We start from the raw sequence: 18,885 nt of genomic DNA on the forward strand, positions 1-18,885 counted from the left end.
AAAGAGGTATTCCTTTCATCTGGTGTGGACCACAAACGCTCACAGACGGTATGTTGCTTTGACAGCTTTTCTTCTCTGCGCATTGTCCATATCAACTCCTCACAGACGCTCAATTTTTAAGCTATAAAAATGAAAGTCTGGGATTTAATTTCCTTTGGGGTATGCGCACTTGATGCAGAGTAATGTGTGCAGGTTAGCAAACCTCGTCGCTCTGAATCTTCATATTTTTACTATCTTTGACTAAAAGAAAAGCCGGAAAACACAAGATTTTTCACTTACAAGTAAAGAGGAACAGTTGTGAACTCATCATTTCTAAGATTCAAACCTCAGCTTCTTACTTACAACTAAAGAGGAATGTCATTGAACTGTAATATAAGTGACAATTGTAATTTAGTTCTTAAAATGGTGGTGACGTGAGCAAATTCGGCACTCTACTAGAGTGAAATAACTTCTTGTACAAAACTCCGGCCAGATTTACTTTCTATATAAAGCAACTGTGACACCACCAATTAGTATTAATGAAGATCCCATGCCAGGCTCTTGTAGATTATGGCATCAATATTTGATCAGCGTGGTCGTATCAACAATTGGAAATTTTAAAATTCTCTTCCAGTTCATAAAATCTAGATACAAATTAATGTATTTTTTGTTGGTCGACGACATTTAATTTGTTTAAGTAATTTTCTTTTTTTTAGAAAATTCCTAAATCCTAATTATTTACGCATGTCTATTTTGCGCAGTTGAACCAACAAAAAATAATAATTTGAAGTACAAGGGGCGAAACTAAAATCAGCCCAAAAAAAATATTTTAAATTTGTTAAAAATCTAAATAAAATTTGTAATTGGTCTGTGACGGGCTCTACATCCACCAAACTGTGGAGCCTAACATTCACCCCTATCCTTAACTCGACACACATCCCCACAAATGACACCATCCTTTCCCCTCCAGCGTAGCGGTAACGGAAACTATGTGCGCACTACGCACCCTACGCAATTTCCGTCCAGCCAATCACCTCCTCTCCATCGCAATTCCCAAATAAAAAACCCTCATTAATGGCCATGCCCTTTCTTTTCGTCTTCAGTTGCTTCTTTGGAGCTCACAGAAGATTCAAGTTTTAACTTCTCCTTCTCAATTTTCGCTTTCTCCTTTCAAGCTTGGGATTTTTTGTTTGCGAATTTTGACTGAAAAACCCTAGAAGCTCGACAGCTTCCATTTCCGAGCTCCGAGTTTTCTTTTCACTTATCTGGGCTTTTTCCTTTTCGAATTTGAACTGAACACCCTGATCCCGAGAGCTCAAATTTTCAAGCTTGGGATTGTAATTTCACTGTTTTAGATTTGTTTGACTTAATCAGTGGCTAAACATCCCAAATTTCATTGTTTTTGGTTCGAGAATTCGTCCCGTTGGTTTGTGGTATGAAGTAGCTCTGATTGTTTCAGAGGAATAGCAGGAAAAGCTTTCAAATTTCGTCGAAATGTCGGTCGAGAGGTCCTTCGAAGCGTGGGAGGAGGTGCAGCGCCATGGGCAGGACTTGGCGGATCGCCTCACGCAGGGATTCACGGGTTTGATTCAGTCTCATATCACTCCACCGTCGTTTCATTGGCCAAGCCCTAACACATCGAAACTCTTCGACCTTGAATTCCCGAACCAGAGTTTTGGTAAGAGGGATTTTGTTGGGTTGGTGGCTGAGAACCCGGGCATTAATGGGGTTTCGGCGATTCTGGATATCGGTAACAGGATTGGGCAAGCAGGGGCGGATTTTGGTGCGTGCTTGAATGGGATGGTTCAACAGTTCTTTAGGACCTTACCTGTACCGTTTAGGCATGATGAGAATGTTGATTTGGCAGTAATTCGGATGGATTCGGATAAGGTTAAGCAGAGAACCGATATGATTTTGAGTGGTAAGGAAGATTTGGGGCCACTGAAGGAACGGTTGAAGGATTTCAGGGCTGTGGAGAGTGATGGTGGCCCTGATGGTGTGGTGGATGAAGAACTTGGTGGCTTGAATCTAAGGTCCGCTGGTGTTCTGGGTAGACCGCTGGTAAGTTTTTTCAACCAACTAGTATAGTATGTAACTTATGTTTTTTATGTATGAACTAGTTGCACCTTTCATTTCTAATTGGAGATGCCAAACTACATTTGTAACTTGTTAAGGAACCAGAACCACTAGTAAAGGAATTACAATTACGTATGAATTATGGTAGAGCATGATTGTGTTTCATAGGTAATCACTTAGTGCTGATAGCAGTGAAAGTTTGCTCTATATGTTTTTGGTATGGGAAATTTGTCATGTGATAGGTCCTAGATTAAAGTTTACCAATTTGATGTATTAGCAAGGTGCTTAATAATTCATTTGATGGTAGAATTCGTGATAGGATGCTATAGTCTTTTTTCTTATGCACGGTGCAGTAAGTTTAGGATAGGTTGTATGATTCTTTTTGTTCTGAGGATAGGTTGTATGCCAAACCAGAAATCCTGATGAGGAGAATTGTTGAATGGATGCTATTTTTATTTTCTTATGGGTAGTTTTGTAGTGTTATGATAAGTGGTATAGTAAACTATAACCAATTGCCTATAATCTACAGGGTGTCTAATAATTTCATGAAATGGAATTTCTACTATATGTTTGTGTTTATGATATATAGAAGTTTGATTGATATGGGAAATTTACTCATGAAATGTATTTGGACTGACATCTATATTTTACTGGTCAGTTGAACTAGTGGTGATCATTACCGATATCCTGTCACCACTATCAATTTGTTGCTATCATTGTCATTACTTTATCGTTATTAATTATTGCCCAAACCATTAGTTGCAATCGTGTGGAATTTTATATGTTTGGTCTTGGTACTGCAATTACCGACTGCATTTTAATTTTTTTTTTTTTTTTTTTTTGGTGGGGTGCTGGGTTGCAGGGGACTGTAAATACCACCACAAGTTATGATACTAGAACCCGTAAGCTGGAAAGTTCTTTCCTTGCAAGGGGAGACTTATGGAGAGTAGAGGCTTCTAGTGGCAGTTCCACATCTAGAAATGACAATTCATCACTTTTCCTTGTCCAGCTTGGGCCAGTACTCTTTGTTCGTGATGCAACTCTTCTTCTTCCTGTGCATTTGTCAAAGCAACACCTACTTTGGTATGGCTATGATAAGAAGGTATGATCAAATTCTTTTGACCAATTTGTTACGTGCAAGTATAAAACTAATTATTCATCAAAGCTAACCATAAATTTGAATTGGGGTACTATCTATCTAGAGATGTAAGGATAATTGGAACTCAAGTTTGAATTATGTTCGAGTTGTGCTCTACTTATCACTTTTCCCTCGACATCCAAAATTGACTATTTGAAATAGCTTTTCTACCTTGCATTATTCTTAATTGTTTGAAAATCTTGTCAGTGCATCACTAGTAGCATAAGAAAGGAAAAACCTTGTGTGTGACTGTTTTATAATAAGTGAAAGTCTCGTTAGAAGTCACCAGAGGAGAGTATCAAATGCACCAATAGGTGTGCAAGAAAGTAAAACGAATTGGGTGAACTATTGAGGGACTATATCATGTATAGCAGCTTGATGCTTCTTCACATCTTCCAGTTTCCTTGACATGTTCTCATATACCCTTTTGTTTCAATTATCAGAATGGGATGCATTCTCTTTGTCCGGCCGTGTGGTCAAAACACAGAAGGTGGCTCTTAATGTCAATGGTCTGCCTGAAACCTTTAGCCTGTGTAAGTTGACTACTTACTTTAGCATACATATTTTTGTGCCTCATTTATTTGTTTTTCAGTGTCAACACTATTATTAGGTTTCTGGGGTTGATTCACTGATCTCATGTTCTCTCTGTGCCCAGTCATTTGTTGATTTACAGTTTCCAAACGGGCAATTTACATATATATCTGGTGAAGGAGTTAGTACAAGTGCTTTCTTACCTCTTTGTGGTGGCCTTCTACAAGCTCAAGGTCAATATCCTGGAGAAATGAGATTCAGTTTCTCTCGCAAGGTTAGATTGCAAACTAGGAAAATGCTTTTAACAAATAAGTGTAGTAGTTTTGTGTAGTTTTGTTTTCAATTTGTACCTATAAAGACTATTTTACACTTAGTCATGTTGTTTTATTTGAGTTAAGTTTATTTAAATCTATTTTGTTTCAGAGTAAGTGGGGAACACGCATCACACCTGTGATACAATGGCCAGACAAGTCTTTTACACTGGGTCTTTCACAAGCCTTGGCTTGGCAGCGATCTGGTCTCATGGTGAGGCCTACAATACAGTTCAGGTTAGGTTACGACGTCTCTGTATATTTTAGCTGTACATTATTGTTTTTCCATAATAAAAGTTCTTCTCTTGCATTCTTGTGCTATGTTGAGGGTTTACAGGAAAAGAGGTATATTGGTTGTTGATACTGGTTTCTATGATAAGTTAATAATTAATAACCCAGTCAAATACTCAAATGAATGTTACTTATGCTGTTCTGGATCACATGATAATATGATGTTTAAGTGCTATTACCGTTCCCTTCTGGCCTCTGCACATGTTGTCTTGTGGACAAAAAATTGCACCAAAATACGAAGAATAACATTATAATATTTTTACCCTAAAAGGGCTAGGTCCAAAAGACGTCTTTGAGGTCACTGATGGTTCCAGCAGGACTTTCCCATTCCAATCTTAATTCTTTCCCTGCTATTTATGATTCTGTTAGTTGGGTTGGGCGAAAGGTGTGTTCTGAAGTTGAATTAGAGCTTAATAAAAGTAATTTTGTTGTGATATTTCATAGAGTTACACGAGGTGATACATGCATATGATGCGTGTCTGCATGTAGCTTTACAAAATGGTTGGAAACTTTGGTATCTTTGACTTGCAATGTTTATGTGGCCTAAGTTGTGATATTGATCATTAGAGGGTTAATTCACATCAGATTTCTTTTGCCGAGGGAAAATTTGTACTGAGCATGTTTTAAACTACCTTCTTACATCCCTGTGAAGCGTGTGCACATCATTAATATTGGCTTTTTTTTAACCGGGTCAAGTAACACATGCATAGTCACCTTTCATTTTCATGTGCAATTTTAACATTCATGATAGTTGGTATTGACATGTTTCATGGAATTTTAAAATGGTCAGTCTATGTCCCACTTTTGGCGGAAGCAATCCTGGTTTGCGGGCAGAGCTCATTCACTCAGTGAAGGAGCAGCTGAATCTGATATGTGGTTGTGCATTCACAGCACATCCTTCTGCTTTTGCTTCAGTATCGGTATGTTATTGCTGACACCAGTGCATATTTTATCATTTTTATCCTTTAGTTCTCTGGGATCTCACTTATTCTCACAACGTAGAGCAAGGCTTGTCACCTTTTAAATTCTTAAGCTTTTAATTTCATGTAAACATCTCAAGAAAATTTTATTACTCTGGTTTTTTCATGATTTCCAAGTAAAATACAAGAGTTACTAAAGACCATATTCATTGGAAAGCTGTTTGCTTCATTGTTGTATAAAGCAATGTTTCCAGTGGCGAAGGCATAAGTTGAGGCATTTATGCCTCGCAAGGCGAGGCGTAAGCCTTTCAGCTTTATTTATTTACAATCGTAACCATTCAAAGAGGAGGGAGCGAAGGGAAGAAAGATTAGGAGAAAATAGAATCCTACTCCTATTTTCTTACTATAAGTTGTACTTGCAACAAGTTGTTAATTTACAATATACAAACACGTACTTTCTCGTACTCATTTGTTTCTTAATATCTTCTTCTTTATTGTATGGTCTTGTGTATTCAGGTTGGCAGATCCAAATGGAATGGAAATGTCGGGGACTCGGGGATCGTATTAAGAGTGGATACTCCTCTTTCCAATGTTGGTCGACCTTACTTCTCGATTCAGTTAAATAATGTTCTCGAATTTTGATTGCTTAGGCCCCATGGAGTGTGCAAAATGCAAGTGTATATATTCAGTCTCAAGCTCTGAAAACAATACCACATGTGAATATGTGAATCATGTTCTACTGCTAATTATACCAATGTTACCTGTTTCACTGCTTATTTTCTTTTACCTTTTAGTTTTTTTATTATTTTTATTTTTTTATTTGCTTGTAATGTTCACTAATTAAAATTTTTGGCCTTCTAAAGAGGAGTTTTTTTTTCATGTATTCATATATAAGCAGCAACTGGTTTCCTTCAATACAGCAACCGAAAAGCCTCACGAGGTTTGGGTGCTGCAAAGCTGATATCATATGCCTATCTCGTCAACAAATTCACGGTTCTCTTGCTTTGATTTGGCTGAGAGTTACTTACCAGCAATGATACAACACACACAAATGCGGCTACTACAGTACGGGTAATAGCACCAGCAGATAGGCCCCCTACCCCCGCCCCTCCTCCAAAGTATCAACCTTAAAATCTGACAAGTAAAAGTTGTCAGGAATTTAAGATGTACGATAGAAAATCAGAAAGAGGTTCATAGGCACGTCTGTTAGGAATAGCAGTGGTTCCTTTCCCTACGGAGTAAAGTGGATCTCTAGTGTGCTACATGAACAGTAAGTGGGTCGAAATCTCTGACAATTTGTGTTACACTCTTCATCAAGCTTGGCCAGTTCATAGTTAGATATCTTTGAATTAGATTTCCATCAAGTAGCACATGAAGTAGTCTTGATATCTCGATATGAATGGCCTACAAGCTTGATTCCTCATGGATGTAAACAGTAAGTGGGTCGAAATCTCTGACAATTTGTGTTACACTCTTCATCAAGCTTGGCCAGTTCATAGTTAGATATCTTTGAATTAGATTTCCATCAAGTAGCACATGAAGTAGTCTTGATATCTCGATATGAATGGCCTACAAGCTTGATTCCTCATGGATGTAAACCAAATTTTTCCCAACATCAACACATATTTTGTGCCTCGTTGTCCAATCCAATAACAAGCTTAAGCTTGAAACGTGCTTGCCTATAATTGGACTAGGTCGGCTTGGCTCAGCTACTCATAAGTACTGATATAACCTTTTTTTTTTTTTTTAATGAAGCAACTTCGAAATTGAATTATTGAAGTTAAGTTTCATGTTGTGCACATCACACTACTGTTTAAATTCTACTTTATTTGTTCAAATTTTGCTTGTAACAAGTTAAGAGGCTAAAATGGATATTAATCTCAACATGCTGATTTAGTGAAATTCGACATGCATAAGGGCTCGTTTGGATATGCTTTTAAAATGGCTGAAGGCGCTTTTGGTAAAAATATTTTTGAAACCAATCCTTAGTAAAAATCCAAGTAGATCCTGAAAAAGCACTTTAAGTGCTTCCTGCAAGAAGCACATATCTGGTGCTTTTTCGAAAAAGCACTTAAAGTGCTTTAAGAATACAAAATCAATTTCACCAAAAACGTTTTCAATCATTTTAAAAGCATATCCAAACGAGCCATAAGGCATTTTCAACTATTTATAATGCGGCTGTTGATCAAATGATAGAGATGTTCTAAGCAATGGAACAATGAAAAGAAAAGATGATATAGCATAGAAACATGAAATACCATACTCCAACATGGGGAAAACTTACTGATGTAAAACACCCAATTTCAACAGTTGTGCCTATAGGTACGTGACTCTTACCACGCAATATGGTACTTACACTTCCTGTTGGAGGATTAAAGTCTACCAAAACAAGTATATTTTTATTAGAGTAAATGTAAATCTAATAGATGTGAGAGTAATTGCAGATATTCTATAGCATAGGCAAAACTTACTTAATGTCACACAAATTGCAGATAAGAAAGGCCCATAGACATCTCTATAAGGAATGACAATCGTTTATTTACCTACCCAATATAACTGGATCTCTAGTGTGCTGCATGGACAGTAACATTGTTGAACTCTCTAACAATGTGTGTAATAGCCTTTTCATCAAGCTTTGCCTATCAATATTCATATATCTTTAGGTTAAGATTTTCATCAAGTAGTGCATTAAGTAGCCTTGATATCTCTATGAATGACCTTCAAACTTGATTCCTCATGGATGTAAACCCAACTTTTCGCTATACCAACATAGATCTTGTGCTTCGTTGTCCAATCCAATGAGAAAGGGGCAACGGGCGTTGTTTGATAAAAATTTGGACCGGTCATATTCAAAGATAATGCATTTGCTCCATTGTAATTTGCATCAACTTGTCCATGTACACCACCATACTGCTATAACCCTACTTTTGAGATGATGGAACAAAGTGTTATGATCTGGCAGTGCTTAAGTCATCTTTATATAAATGACCCTCAACTTCGTCTTCCTCCATCCACAATTGATAAATATAAAATGATATGCATGTGTGACTAGAATAGTAAAAGATTTATACACCAAAATTCATATGTATGACACCATATCACAACCATAAACTCATAAGTTGTTGGATGTTTGTTAAACCTCATTAGAACCTTGACTCTAAGCTCACAAACCATCAACTCGTTAACAAGAGAAAGCAAACACAAACACATAATATTCAACTCTGACCCTTTGTCTAAACAATCCTAGTAATATAGAGAATTAGCAGACTAACCAACATCCAACAAAAGTATCAATAAACCACTAGACTATACAACCAACCAATTTACTAAGATGATTCTAGCATCCTATCAATGTTCATAAAAGAAAATTTTAATGAACCTAAACTCACATTTCAGTTTTGAGGAACAAATAAGGTCATTTTTCAAGCACCACATATGCGTTGAAAGAATTAAGGCTCAATCATATATGTCTCTTACGATATTTGATGAACACCGGATTACAAGTTTTTGGTGAAATTACGAGTTTTCTTGAGACGAATGACTAGAAACTAGATTCATGTCATAATCAAATGAATTAGCATATTTTCCTTACTAAGACGCAGATATTCTACAACATAGACAAAACTTACTTGGTGTCACACTAATCGTAGATATAAAAGGCTCATAGATGTCTTCGCAAGGAATGACAGTTGTTCCTTTCCCTACCCAGTATAAGGGGATCTCTAATGTGCTCCATGAACAGTAACATTGTCAAACTCTCTAACACTGTTTGTTATAACCTTTTTATCAAGTTTGGCCAATTCATAGCCAGATATCTTTGGGTAATGATTTTGATCAAAAGCACATTAAGTAGCCTTGATATCTCTATAAATGACATATAAACTTGATTCTTCATGGATGTCAACCAAACTTTTCGCCAAACTAACATGGATCTTGTGCATCGTTGTTCATTCCAATAATAACATTAAGCTTGAAACGTGATTGCCTATAAATGGACTAGGTCAGCCCAGCTCACATATAAATAGACTAGGTCGGCCCAGCACACCTACTCATACGTACTGCTAAAATCCTATTTTTGGATAAAGCAACTTCAAAATTGAATTATTAAAGTTAATGTCCATGTTGTGCACATCATACTATTATTCATATTCTACTTTATATGTTCAAATTGGCACATAATAGAGCCACACTTTATAGCTGCCTTTCAGCATGCAAAAGGCATACTACTTGAGTGAGAGAGGGCATTTTGAGATGTTTGATAAAAATTTGGACTAGTTATATTTAAAGATAATGCATTTGTTGCAATGTAATTTGCATCAAACTTGTTCATGTACACCACCATACTACTATAGCCCTACTCTTAAGACGATGAAACAAAGGTTGATGGTCCAACAATGCTAGTCATTTTCATATGTATGACCCTCAACTTCATCTTCCTTCTTCCACAATTAATAAATATAAAATGATGTGTATAACCCTCAACTTCGTCATATGTATGACCCTCAACTTGATTCTTCACTAGACAATACAACCAACCAATTTACTAAGATGATCCTAGCATCCTATCAATGTCCTTGAAAGAAAAAAATTTAAATGAACCTTAACTCACATGTTAGTTTTGAGGAGCAAGGAAGGTCATTCTTCAAGCACCACATACTCGTTGAAAGAATTATGGTTCAGTCATACATGTATCTTATGATGTTTGATGAACACTGAATTACAAGTTTTGGTGAGCTTACGAGTTATCATAAGACGAATGACTAGAAACTAGATTCATGTAATAATTAAAGGAATTAAGAGATATTCCCTTGATGATAGAGTAGTTGCAGATATTCTACAACGTAGAAAAACCTTACTTGGTGTCACACGAATCACATATTAAGAGGCCCATATGTATCTTTGTAAAGAATGCAGTCGTTCCTTTCTCTGCCCAGTATAAGGGGATCTCTAGTGTGCTATATGAACAGTAATATTGTTGAACTCTCTGACATTGTGCGCGTTATATCCTCTTTATCAAGCTTGGCCAATTCATAGCCAAATATGTTTAGGTAACGATTTTGATCAAGTAGCACATTAAGTAGCCTTGATATCTCTATGAATGACCTTCAAACTTGATTCCTCATAGATGTAAACCAAATTTTTCACTATACTAACACAGATCTTGTGCCTCGTTGTCCAATCCAATAAAGACCTTAAGCTTGAAATGTGCTCGCCAATAAATGGACTAGGTCAACCCAGTTCACATATAAATAAACTAAGTTGGCTCAGCATGCCTACTCATACGTAGTGCTATAACCCTATTTTTGGATGAAACAACTTCAAAATTGAATTATTGAAATGAATGTCATGTTATGCACATCGTACTGCTATTTGGATTCTACTTTATGTGTTCAAATTGTTCTAGAAACAAGTTAAGAGAGGCTAAAATAGATATTAACCTCCATATGTTGATTTAGTGAAACTTAACCTGGATGAGGCAGTTTCAATTATTCATATTACAAGTATTGAATTGAATGATAAACAGTATAACAGAGAAACAAGAAATACCATCCTCCAATGTTTTTTGTCATCTTAGAAGGCCTCTCTTCCAAAGAATATCAAGTGTTAGTAATATGATGACGATGATGACGACTGTTATAGTGCACACAATTAGGCTAATTCCAACCATTGTGCCTGTAGGTACATGACTCTTACCATGCGGTATGCTACTTACACTTTCTATTGGAGGATCAAGGCCTACCAAATCAAGTATGCTTTTATTAAAGTAAATCTATTAGATGAGACAATTCTTGCAAACATTCTACAATATAGGCAAAACTTACTTGGTGAGATCCTAATAGCATATATAAGAAGCCCACAAACACTTGAGTAAAGAATCGCAATCGTTCCTTTTCTTGCCCAATACAAGTGGATTACCAGTGTGCTACCATGAACAATAATATTGTAGAATTCTCTGACAATACCCTTACCAACACATCCTGCTTTGTCCATAATATTAAAGTTTTTCCAAACCAAATTACCCTACAAATGAATTAAACCACAAAATCATATGTAACAACAATAATTCCAGTTTCATATTTCCATTCCACTAGAGAGAAGTCATGCAATAGGGTACCAATTGCAACTAAACCCTGTTGCAAACATACAAACTTTTTAAAATGGGTATAATATACTTGTACACCTAAAACTATCTACACACTACCTCTTTCTCTCTCCCAAAAAGTAAGGAAAACAAAATCAGATGGCAGTAAAATCAAATCGGTGAATTTCTGTTCAAATGATGAAAGAAAGCCTACATGAAGCAATATATCAGATAGAGAAGGAAAACTAGGCAGCACTAACTTAAGGCTTAAACCATTAGATCAAGATGAACAATTAGAACTTAAATAAATAGGTCTACATCTAAAAATTGGTGGTAAATCTACCCCTCATCAAAGGGATTTTCATGGTCCAACTCTCGACAATGTCTTTCATGTTGCTTCTACCAAATTTACTGCATAGCAAAGTAAAAATTGTAAATAAACTAGCAAAGAAACACAAATGATAAATAATAATTCACCAATAACAAAAACTCAATTGTACTCACTTGAATTGAGATGTCAAATAAGCGTTTCTGAAACTTTCTAAATGTTTGGTCATTTGTGAACATTATCTTGGAAAAGTAAATCCGCACTTTATAGCTACCTTTTAGCATGCAAATGGCATAATACTTGAGTGAGAGAGGGGCAACGTGCGCTGTTTGATAAAAATTTAGACCGATCATATTCAAAGATAATGCATTTGTTGTAATGTAATTTGCATCAGACTTGTCCATGTACACCCCCATACTGTTATAGCCCTACTTTTGAGACAATGGAACAAAGTCTGATATTTCGGCAGTGCTTAAGTCATCTGCATATGTATGGCTCTCAACTTCATCTTCCTACATCCACAATTGATAAATATAGAATGATTTGCACGTGTGACAAGAACATTATTAAAGATTTATACTCTATAACTCATATGTATGACACCTTATCACAACCATAAACTCATAAGTTGTTGTATGTTTGTTAGATCTCATTCATACCTTGACTCTAAGCTCATAAACTATTAATTCATAAACAAAAGAAAGCAGATACAAACACACAATATTCTATTCTTGATCATTTGGCTAAACAATCCTAAGAATATAGAGATTTAGCAGACTAACTTACATCCAACAAAAGTATCAATAAACCACTAGACTATACAACCAACCAGATGAAATATTCCTCATTTATCATTCGTCTATGGATAAAAGATTATGTCTTTCAATGCATTCTTGTCAAAGAGCCTCGCTTCCCATAAAGTAGTTCTTTATTTATTAAGATGGTTCTAGCATCCTATCAATATTCATGAAAAAATATTATATGAACCCAACTCACATTTCGGTTTTGAGAAGCAAGGAAGGTCATTTTCATGCACCACATACGCGTTGAAAGAATTAAGGCTCAGTCATACATATATCTTATGATGTTTGATGAATACCGAATTACAAGTTTTGGTGAACATACGAGTTTTCTTGAGACAAATGACTAGAAACTAGATTCATGTGATAATCAAAGGAATTACCAGATACTCCTTTGATGAAAGAGTAGTTGCAGATATTCTATGACATAGGCAAAAGTTGCTTGGTGCCACACTAATCGAAGATATAAAAGGCCCATAGATATCTCTGTAAGGAATGACAGTCGTTCATTTCCCTGCCCAGTATAAGCAGATCTCTAATGTGCTTCATGAACAATAATATTGTCTAATTCTCTGACAATGTGCTTTATAATGTCTTCATCAAGCTTGGCCAAATCCTAGCCAAATATCTTTGTGTTTCGATTTCAATCAAGTAGCACATAAGTAGCCTTGATATCTTTATGAATGGATTCCTCATGGATGTAAACCAAACTTTTTGCTATATTAACACAGATTTTGTGCCTAGTTGTCCAATTGAATGACAACCTTAATCTTGAAACGTGGTTGACTATAAATGGACTAGGTTGACCCAGCTCGCCTATAAATGGACTAGGTTGGCCCAGCTCGCCTACTCACTGCTATAACCCTATTTTTATATAAATCAACTTCAAAATTGAATTTACTGAAGTTAATGTCCATGTTGTTTACATCAGCTACTATTTATATTCCATTTTATGTGTAGAAATTGTGCTAGTAACGAGTTAAGAGTGGCTAAAATAGATATTAACCTCCACATGCTGATTTAGTGAAACTTGACATGGATGAGGCAGTTTCAACTATTTATAATGTGGCTATTGAATCAGATGACAGAGATGCATTGTGTTGTTTGTAAAGCAGGTAGTTTGATACTTATAACCCCATGTTCAGAAGAAGCAACTTTAGAATTGAATTAATGTAGTTAAATGTCATGATGTACATGTTGAGAATGAATCCTGCATTGATGGGAGGAGAGATCTTGCATGGGCTTATAAGAGGTTGGGCTACTCTTCATATTGTCAATTTATTTTATGATGGAACCTCAACTTTCTTCAGTACACATGACGCTAGTTTTTATATTCTACTATGTGTTCATAGTGTGTTAGAATTGAGTTAAGGAGGCTGAAATGGAATTCAACATCCACATGCTCATTGAGTGAAGGCTTGGCGTGGATGAAGTAGTTTCAACTATTGATAATGTTATCCTTGAGATGATAGAGATGCATTGCTTTGTTTTTAGGACAATGTGTCTTTAATTTCTTCCCAAAAAACCTTGATTATGTATGAATATTCAAAATCTTTTGCATCATTTCAAGGTAATACAAAGAACGATATTAATTAACTCTTCAAAATAGTTGTTCCACAATTTTGTACAAGCTAGGCCATCACTTCTAGAACAAATGAATCAATTGAGAATCACTTCTAGACGTGAATATAAAAAGGTATAGACAGAATATGCATATTTGTGATGTAAATTTACAACACTTTGATTAGAACTCATTGATTTTGTGGTCGGACAATATTACAAATTTACATATAATTCATAAGAACATTAATTTTGTTGCGGCCTATTTTACTTACGCAAGTTGAAGATGATCTTTATCATTTATTATTATTTTGGTAGATGCATGATAATTTGATTACTTGTGATATTTGGATTAATTCTCAGTTATGGCATCCCATAACTCTCAACTTAGCTAGCTGGGCACTAGGTTTACCTAGGGTTTCATTTCAATGTCAATAACGTCCAGCTTCAATGCCTTGACTGATTGATTTGAAGATGAAAGCTTCGAGCCAAAGAGTTATAAATAATTGAAAGGCTAAATAGTCAAAATGGTCCTTGAGATTTGTATAACACATCATTTTGGTCCCTGAGATTGAAAATCAGTAGAAATGGTCCCTGAGATTGTCCACCATCCATCATTTTGGTCATTCCGTTAAAAACTCCGTTAAGTGTCCCGAAACCCTTGGCCGAAAGTTTGTGCAATTTTCAAAGCTTCGTAACTCAATCGTTTCTTAACCAAATTTGACCCATAATATATCAAATGAAGATAGGAAAGTTTAAAATAAGATTATACCTATTTGGAGTCCCAATGTTTGCCGGAGATGGCTGGAAAATAACTTAAAAGGTGACTGGTCCACGGGAAAATTGAAAAACTTGCCGGAAACTGGGTAAATTTTAAACATTCATAACTTCTTCAATACTTAGGGAAATTGAGTGATTCAAAAACAAAAATCATACTTCTTGACGAGAAAAAGAGAATGGTACCTTTCTTGACTGCTAAATATCCATGGTTTGGCCGAAAAACGGCTCGAAATTGGCTATCTTGGTCTCAAGTTAGCCACTTTCAAGCCATTTTCCGGCAAAACCACGGTGATGTAGCCATCGAAAAGGGTACCATTCTCTTCGTATCATTGAGAAGTATGATTTTATGGTTGAATCACTTGATTTCGTTGAGTATTGAAGAAGTTATGAACATTTAAATTTTACCCAGTTTTCGGCGAGTTTTCCAATTTTCCCACGGATCAATCACCTTTCAGGCTATTTTCTGGCCATATCATGCAACCATTGAGCTTCCAAATAGGTATAATCTTATTGTACACTTTCCTATCTTCATTTTGATATATTATGGGTCAAATTTGGTTAAGAAACGATTAAGTTACGAAGTTTTGAAAATTGCCCAAACTTCCAGCCAATAGCTCTGGGATACTTAACGAAGTTTTTAACGGAATGACCAAAATGATGGATGGTGGACAATCTCAGGGACCATTTCTATTGATTTTTAATCTCAGAGACCAAAGTGATGTGTTATGCAAATCTCAATGACCATTTTGGCTATTTATAAAGAACTTTTCATAGGTACATGTTTGTATGCAGATTTGTGAATTAAATAATTAATTGCAAGTGTGCTGGCGACTGGTAACAGTGTTCTTTCTTCGTTTAGTATGTAAAACAAAAGAACGACGAAAAAATCCATGATGAAAAATATTCATGGGTGGATGGTGACAGGGCTGGTCTAGAGATTTTTGAAGCCCGGGGTGACGTAAAAAAATTTGCCCTCATTTTATATAAGAAAATTATTTGTTTTCACACGTAAGACAACGATAAAATTATACTTAGAAAAACACTTGAAACTTAATAATTTATAAACACGGAAAAAATAATTTATTTTGTATCGTGAGAAGGAAACAAAAAAAAACTCTAGGTTTACAAGTAGATAGATATGAGTTTTGTTTTCTATTTGAACTTTTAAAGTGTTTTTGTATAAATCATGAGGTGTTTTTTCTTATTTACTAACCTTGTCAATATGGAACTAAAAATATAATGATTTTTTGAGTCCTTAATTGATATGTATAAGTATTAAATGGGTACTAAATTAAACTTTTTGATGACACGTCATATGATTTGCAAATTTGGTCTAAAAATTTGGTCAACGCGTGACTCTTTGTTGAATATTAGACTTGAATTTGAACAAATGTTTAAAAATAACAACCCACATAGGTACTAGCTACTAATTAAAAATAAATTAACCAAACAAAAATTTGTAAAAATTGAAAATAATAAACATGCACTTAGCATTTCGAACTTAGGAGCTCTTGTTAATTTTTAAACAACAAAAACCATTGATTCTAATTAAACTTCTTGATCATTTAGTCGAATTTTATATATTTATACTCTTATGATGAAAAGAAATTTGTAAAAATTAAAAAATAAATAAGCACACATGTTGTTGTGAACTCAAGACCTCCTCATTAATTTCAAACAACAAAACCATCAGTTCTAGTTCAATTTCTTTGTCATTGAACCAAATTTTATAAATTTATACTCTTATGAAAACATATATAAATATGCCGCTCTAATAATTTTGATGCCCCCAATTATTTTGGGCCCTGGACGGTCGCCCTGCTAGCATTAGGCCTGGGCTAGCCCTGGATGGTGACTTGCAAATTTCCACACATGATTGGAGAAAGCTGCATGCATCCGTGTTATTTCTACACGCATGTCGGTTCACGGAATTAGATCCCATCTGGATCCACTTTGGATCCTCATATCTTAGTCATTCATCGTATATCGTGCAGTTAGAAATCATTTGACTTTTTTTATTTAAAATTAAACACAAATAGTATCTAATGAAAATTAACCGCACGATGTACGATGAACGGTTAGGATGAGATCCCCACAAAGTGGATCCGGAGAGGATCCTCTTTCTTCGGTTCACATCGTATCAGTTTCTTTTTGGTGGCGCTCACACACTTCAACAATCTGAACCGTTTATTTTTCAAATTGCACCTTATAGATCATTCGTACTAATATATTAGCCAAATCGTAAATATTTAAGATATCTAGCTAATTGACTTCAAATAACTTGACGAATAGTATGTTCTAAAAAACATTAAAATTTTATCGTAACAACTAAATGGATAAATAATTTCGAATTAAATGAATTTTTGTAAAAATAATCTATAAATAGAGACTTTAAAAATAAATCGATCTTTTTTATGCAATTATGAGTTCCAAACTCCATAGCCTCGAAGCTGAATTGTTTGCAATTGAATAAGTCGATTCCATTAGGTATAGCAAAGTGTATCTTATGCAGCCGTGTGAATAGCGCGGTTTATGACTTATATTATATCATATGTTAATCAATCTTTACTTAACATGTTTAATTAATTTGTCAAATGATTTGACACAATAAAACCTAAGAAAATGGTAGATCAAACAATTTTTTACACAATTTGTTAACATGACACGGCAATAACGGGTTTTAGGTCAACACGATAACTAATTGGGTCGTTATCGAATAACAAGCTAAGAACCGCTAATAATGGGTTTCCACGCAGGTAACCCATTTCAACCCATTAAGAAAAATGTTAGTTCGATAATTATAAACTACTATAGTCTAGTAGTATTTCTCTTCACTTGTAAGAGAGGTCTTAGGTTGTCATAGGTTCGTTTCTCGCCAAATACGAGTTTAAACAACATTATTGCTAACCCATTGTAAGGCTAAGCCCACGTCCTCTACCATGTAGGCAATATCGTTTGTTCCAAAGAAACAAAAAAATATAAAAACCTTAATAGTTACTACAATAGCCATTACGTGAGATTAAAAATTTCCAAAGCACATTAAAATTACAAAGCAATTTAAAACCAAAGCACATTATAAAATTTACAATAATTCATTTACAAGTGTGAAAAAGTATGCAAACATTCGTGATCACATCCTCTATACTTTGACAATGGGTATATCGTCATTTGAATTTTTAAACCCCTACAAACCCTCATGAATTGTGTTTGTAAGGGAGCTCAAAATAAATAAAAATTCTTAATAATTAATGTACTAGTTAAAAAAAATGTGAAAGAATATATAAACGCTCATAATTGCACCCTCTACACTTAGATAATGGTTACGTCATTGTTTAGATTTTTAAAACCTTCCAAACCCTCATGAATAGTTTTTTGTTTGACTGTAAAATTAATAATAATTAATATAGAAGTGTGAAAAATGTAAACAAAAAATATAAATCACTCGTAATGACAAACTTTATAACTTTCGTGAAGGGCTCAACTCTAAAATTCGACACCATAACAGATAAACCCTAGATTTATATTTAATCGTGGATTGTCATTTACACCCTATTCTTCTCACCAGATTTGGTTTTTCAAATTTTCTTTTTTGAAAACATGATCTTTTTGCGGATGTAGAAAAATGAACAGTTCGGACTGTTGATATCACGTTCCGATGTTTACGCTTAACTGAAATATGAGTTGATATTATGTAGTTTCTAGAAAGTTTATAAACTTCTAGCAATATTTTCACTAACCGTTGGGCCTACTATTTCTTCAATTCTGAGTATGAATATCCAAATCCCTCATGTAATGAGATTGATACAATGAGGAAATATTTTCAATCCTATTTTGCAGTGACATCCATATTTAAATTGAGTCAACTAAAGGGTCATGGGCTAGCTGCTTCATATGCATGATGCATCTGCCCATGGTATTTATCCGGTCAACCCTGATCTAGATTTATCGAGAGAACATAAGGTCATTTCCAACCGAAAGTTCTAAATATAGCTCCGTTTAGAATTATAGCCCTATAAAATATTATTTTTAAATGAACAGTGTCAAATCATTCTCATATATCATCTCCAACCATACTCATATATCATCTCC

The 18,885-nt window shown here is 35.0% G+C and overlaps 1 protein-coding gene across 1 annotated transcript; it reads left to right on the forward strand.

Annotated features, from left to right (window-relative positions):
• Positions 1 to 931: 931 nt before the first annotated feature.
• On the forward strand, positions 932 to 6,013 carry LOC137715044 (uncharacterized). Its single transcript, XM_068454259.1, has 7 exons — positions 932 to 2,040; positions 2,918 to 3,157; positions 3,637 to 3,726; positions 3,849 to 3,998; positions 4,148 to 4,272; positions 5,117 to 5,246; positions 5,763 to 6,013. Exons 1-7 carry the CDS (start codon positions 1,474 to 1,476, stop codon positions 5,886 to 5,888), a joined length of 1,428 nt encoding a protein of 475 aa, XP_068310360.1. The 5' UTR covers positions 932 to 1,473; the 3' UTR covers positions 5,889 to 6,013.
• Positions 6,014 to 18,885: the final 12,872 nt, after the last annotated feature.

The sequence above is a fragment of the Pyrus communis genome, chromosome 14 (genome assembly GCF_963583255.1).
Source record: "Pyrus communis chromosome 14, drPyrComm1.1, whole genome shotgun sequence".
Lineage (NCBI taxonomy): Eukaryota > Viridiplantae > Streptophyta > Magnoliopsida > Rosales > Rosaceae > Pyrus > Pyrus communis.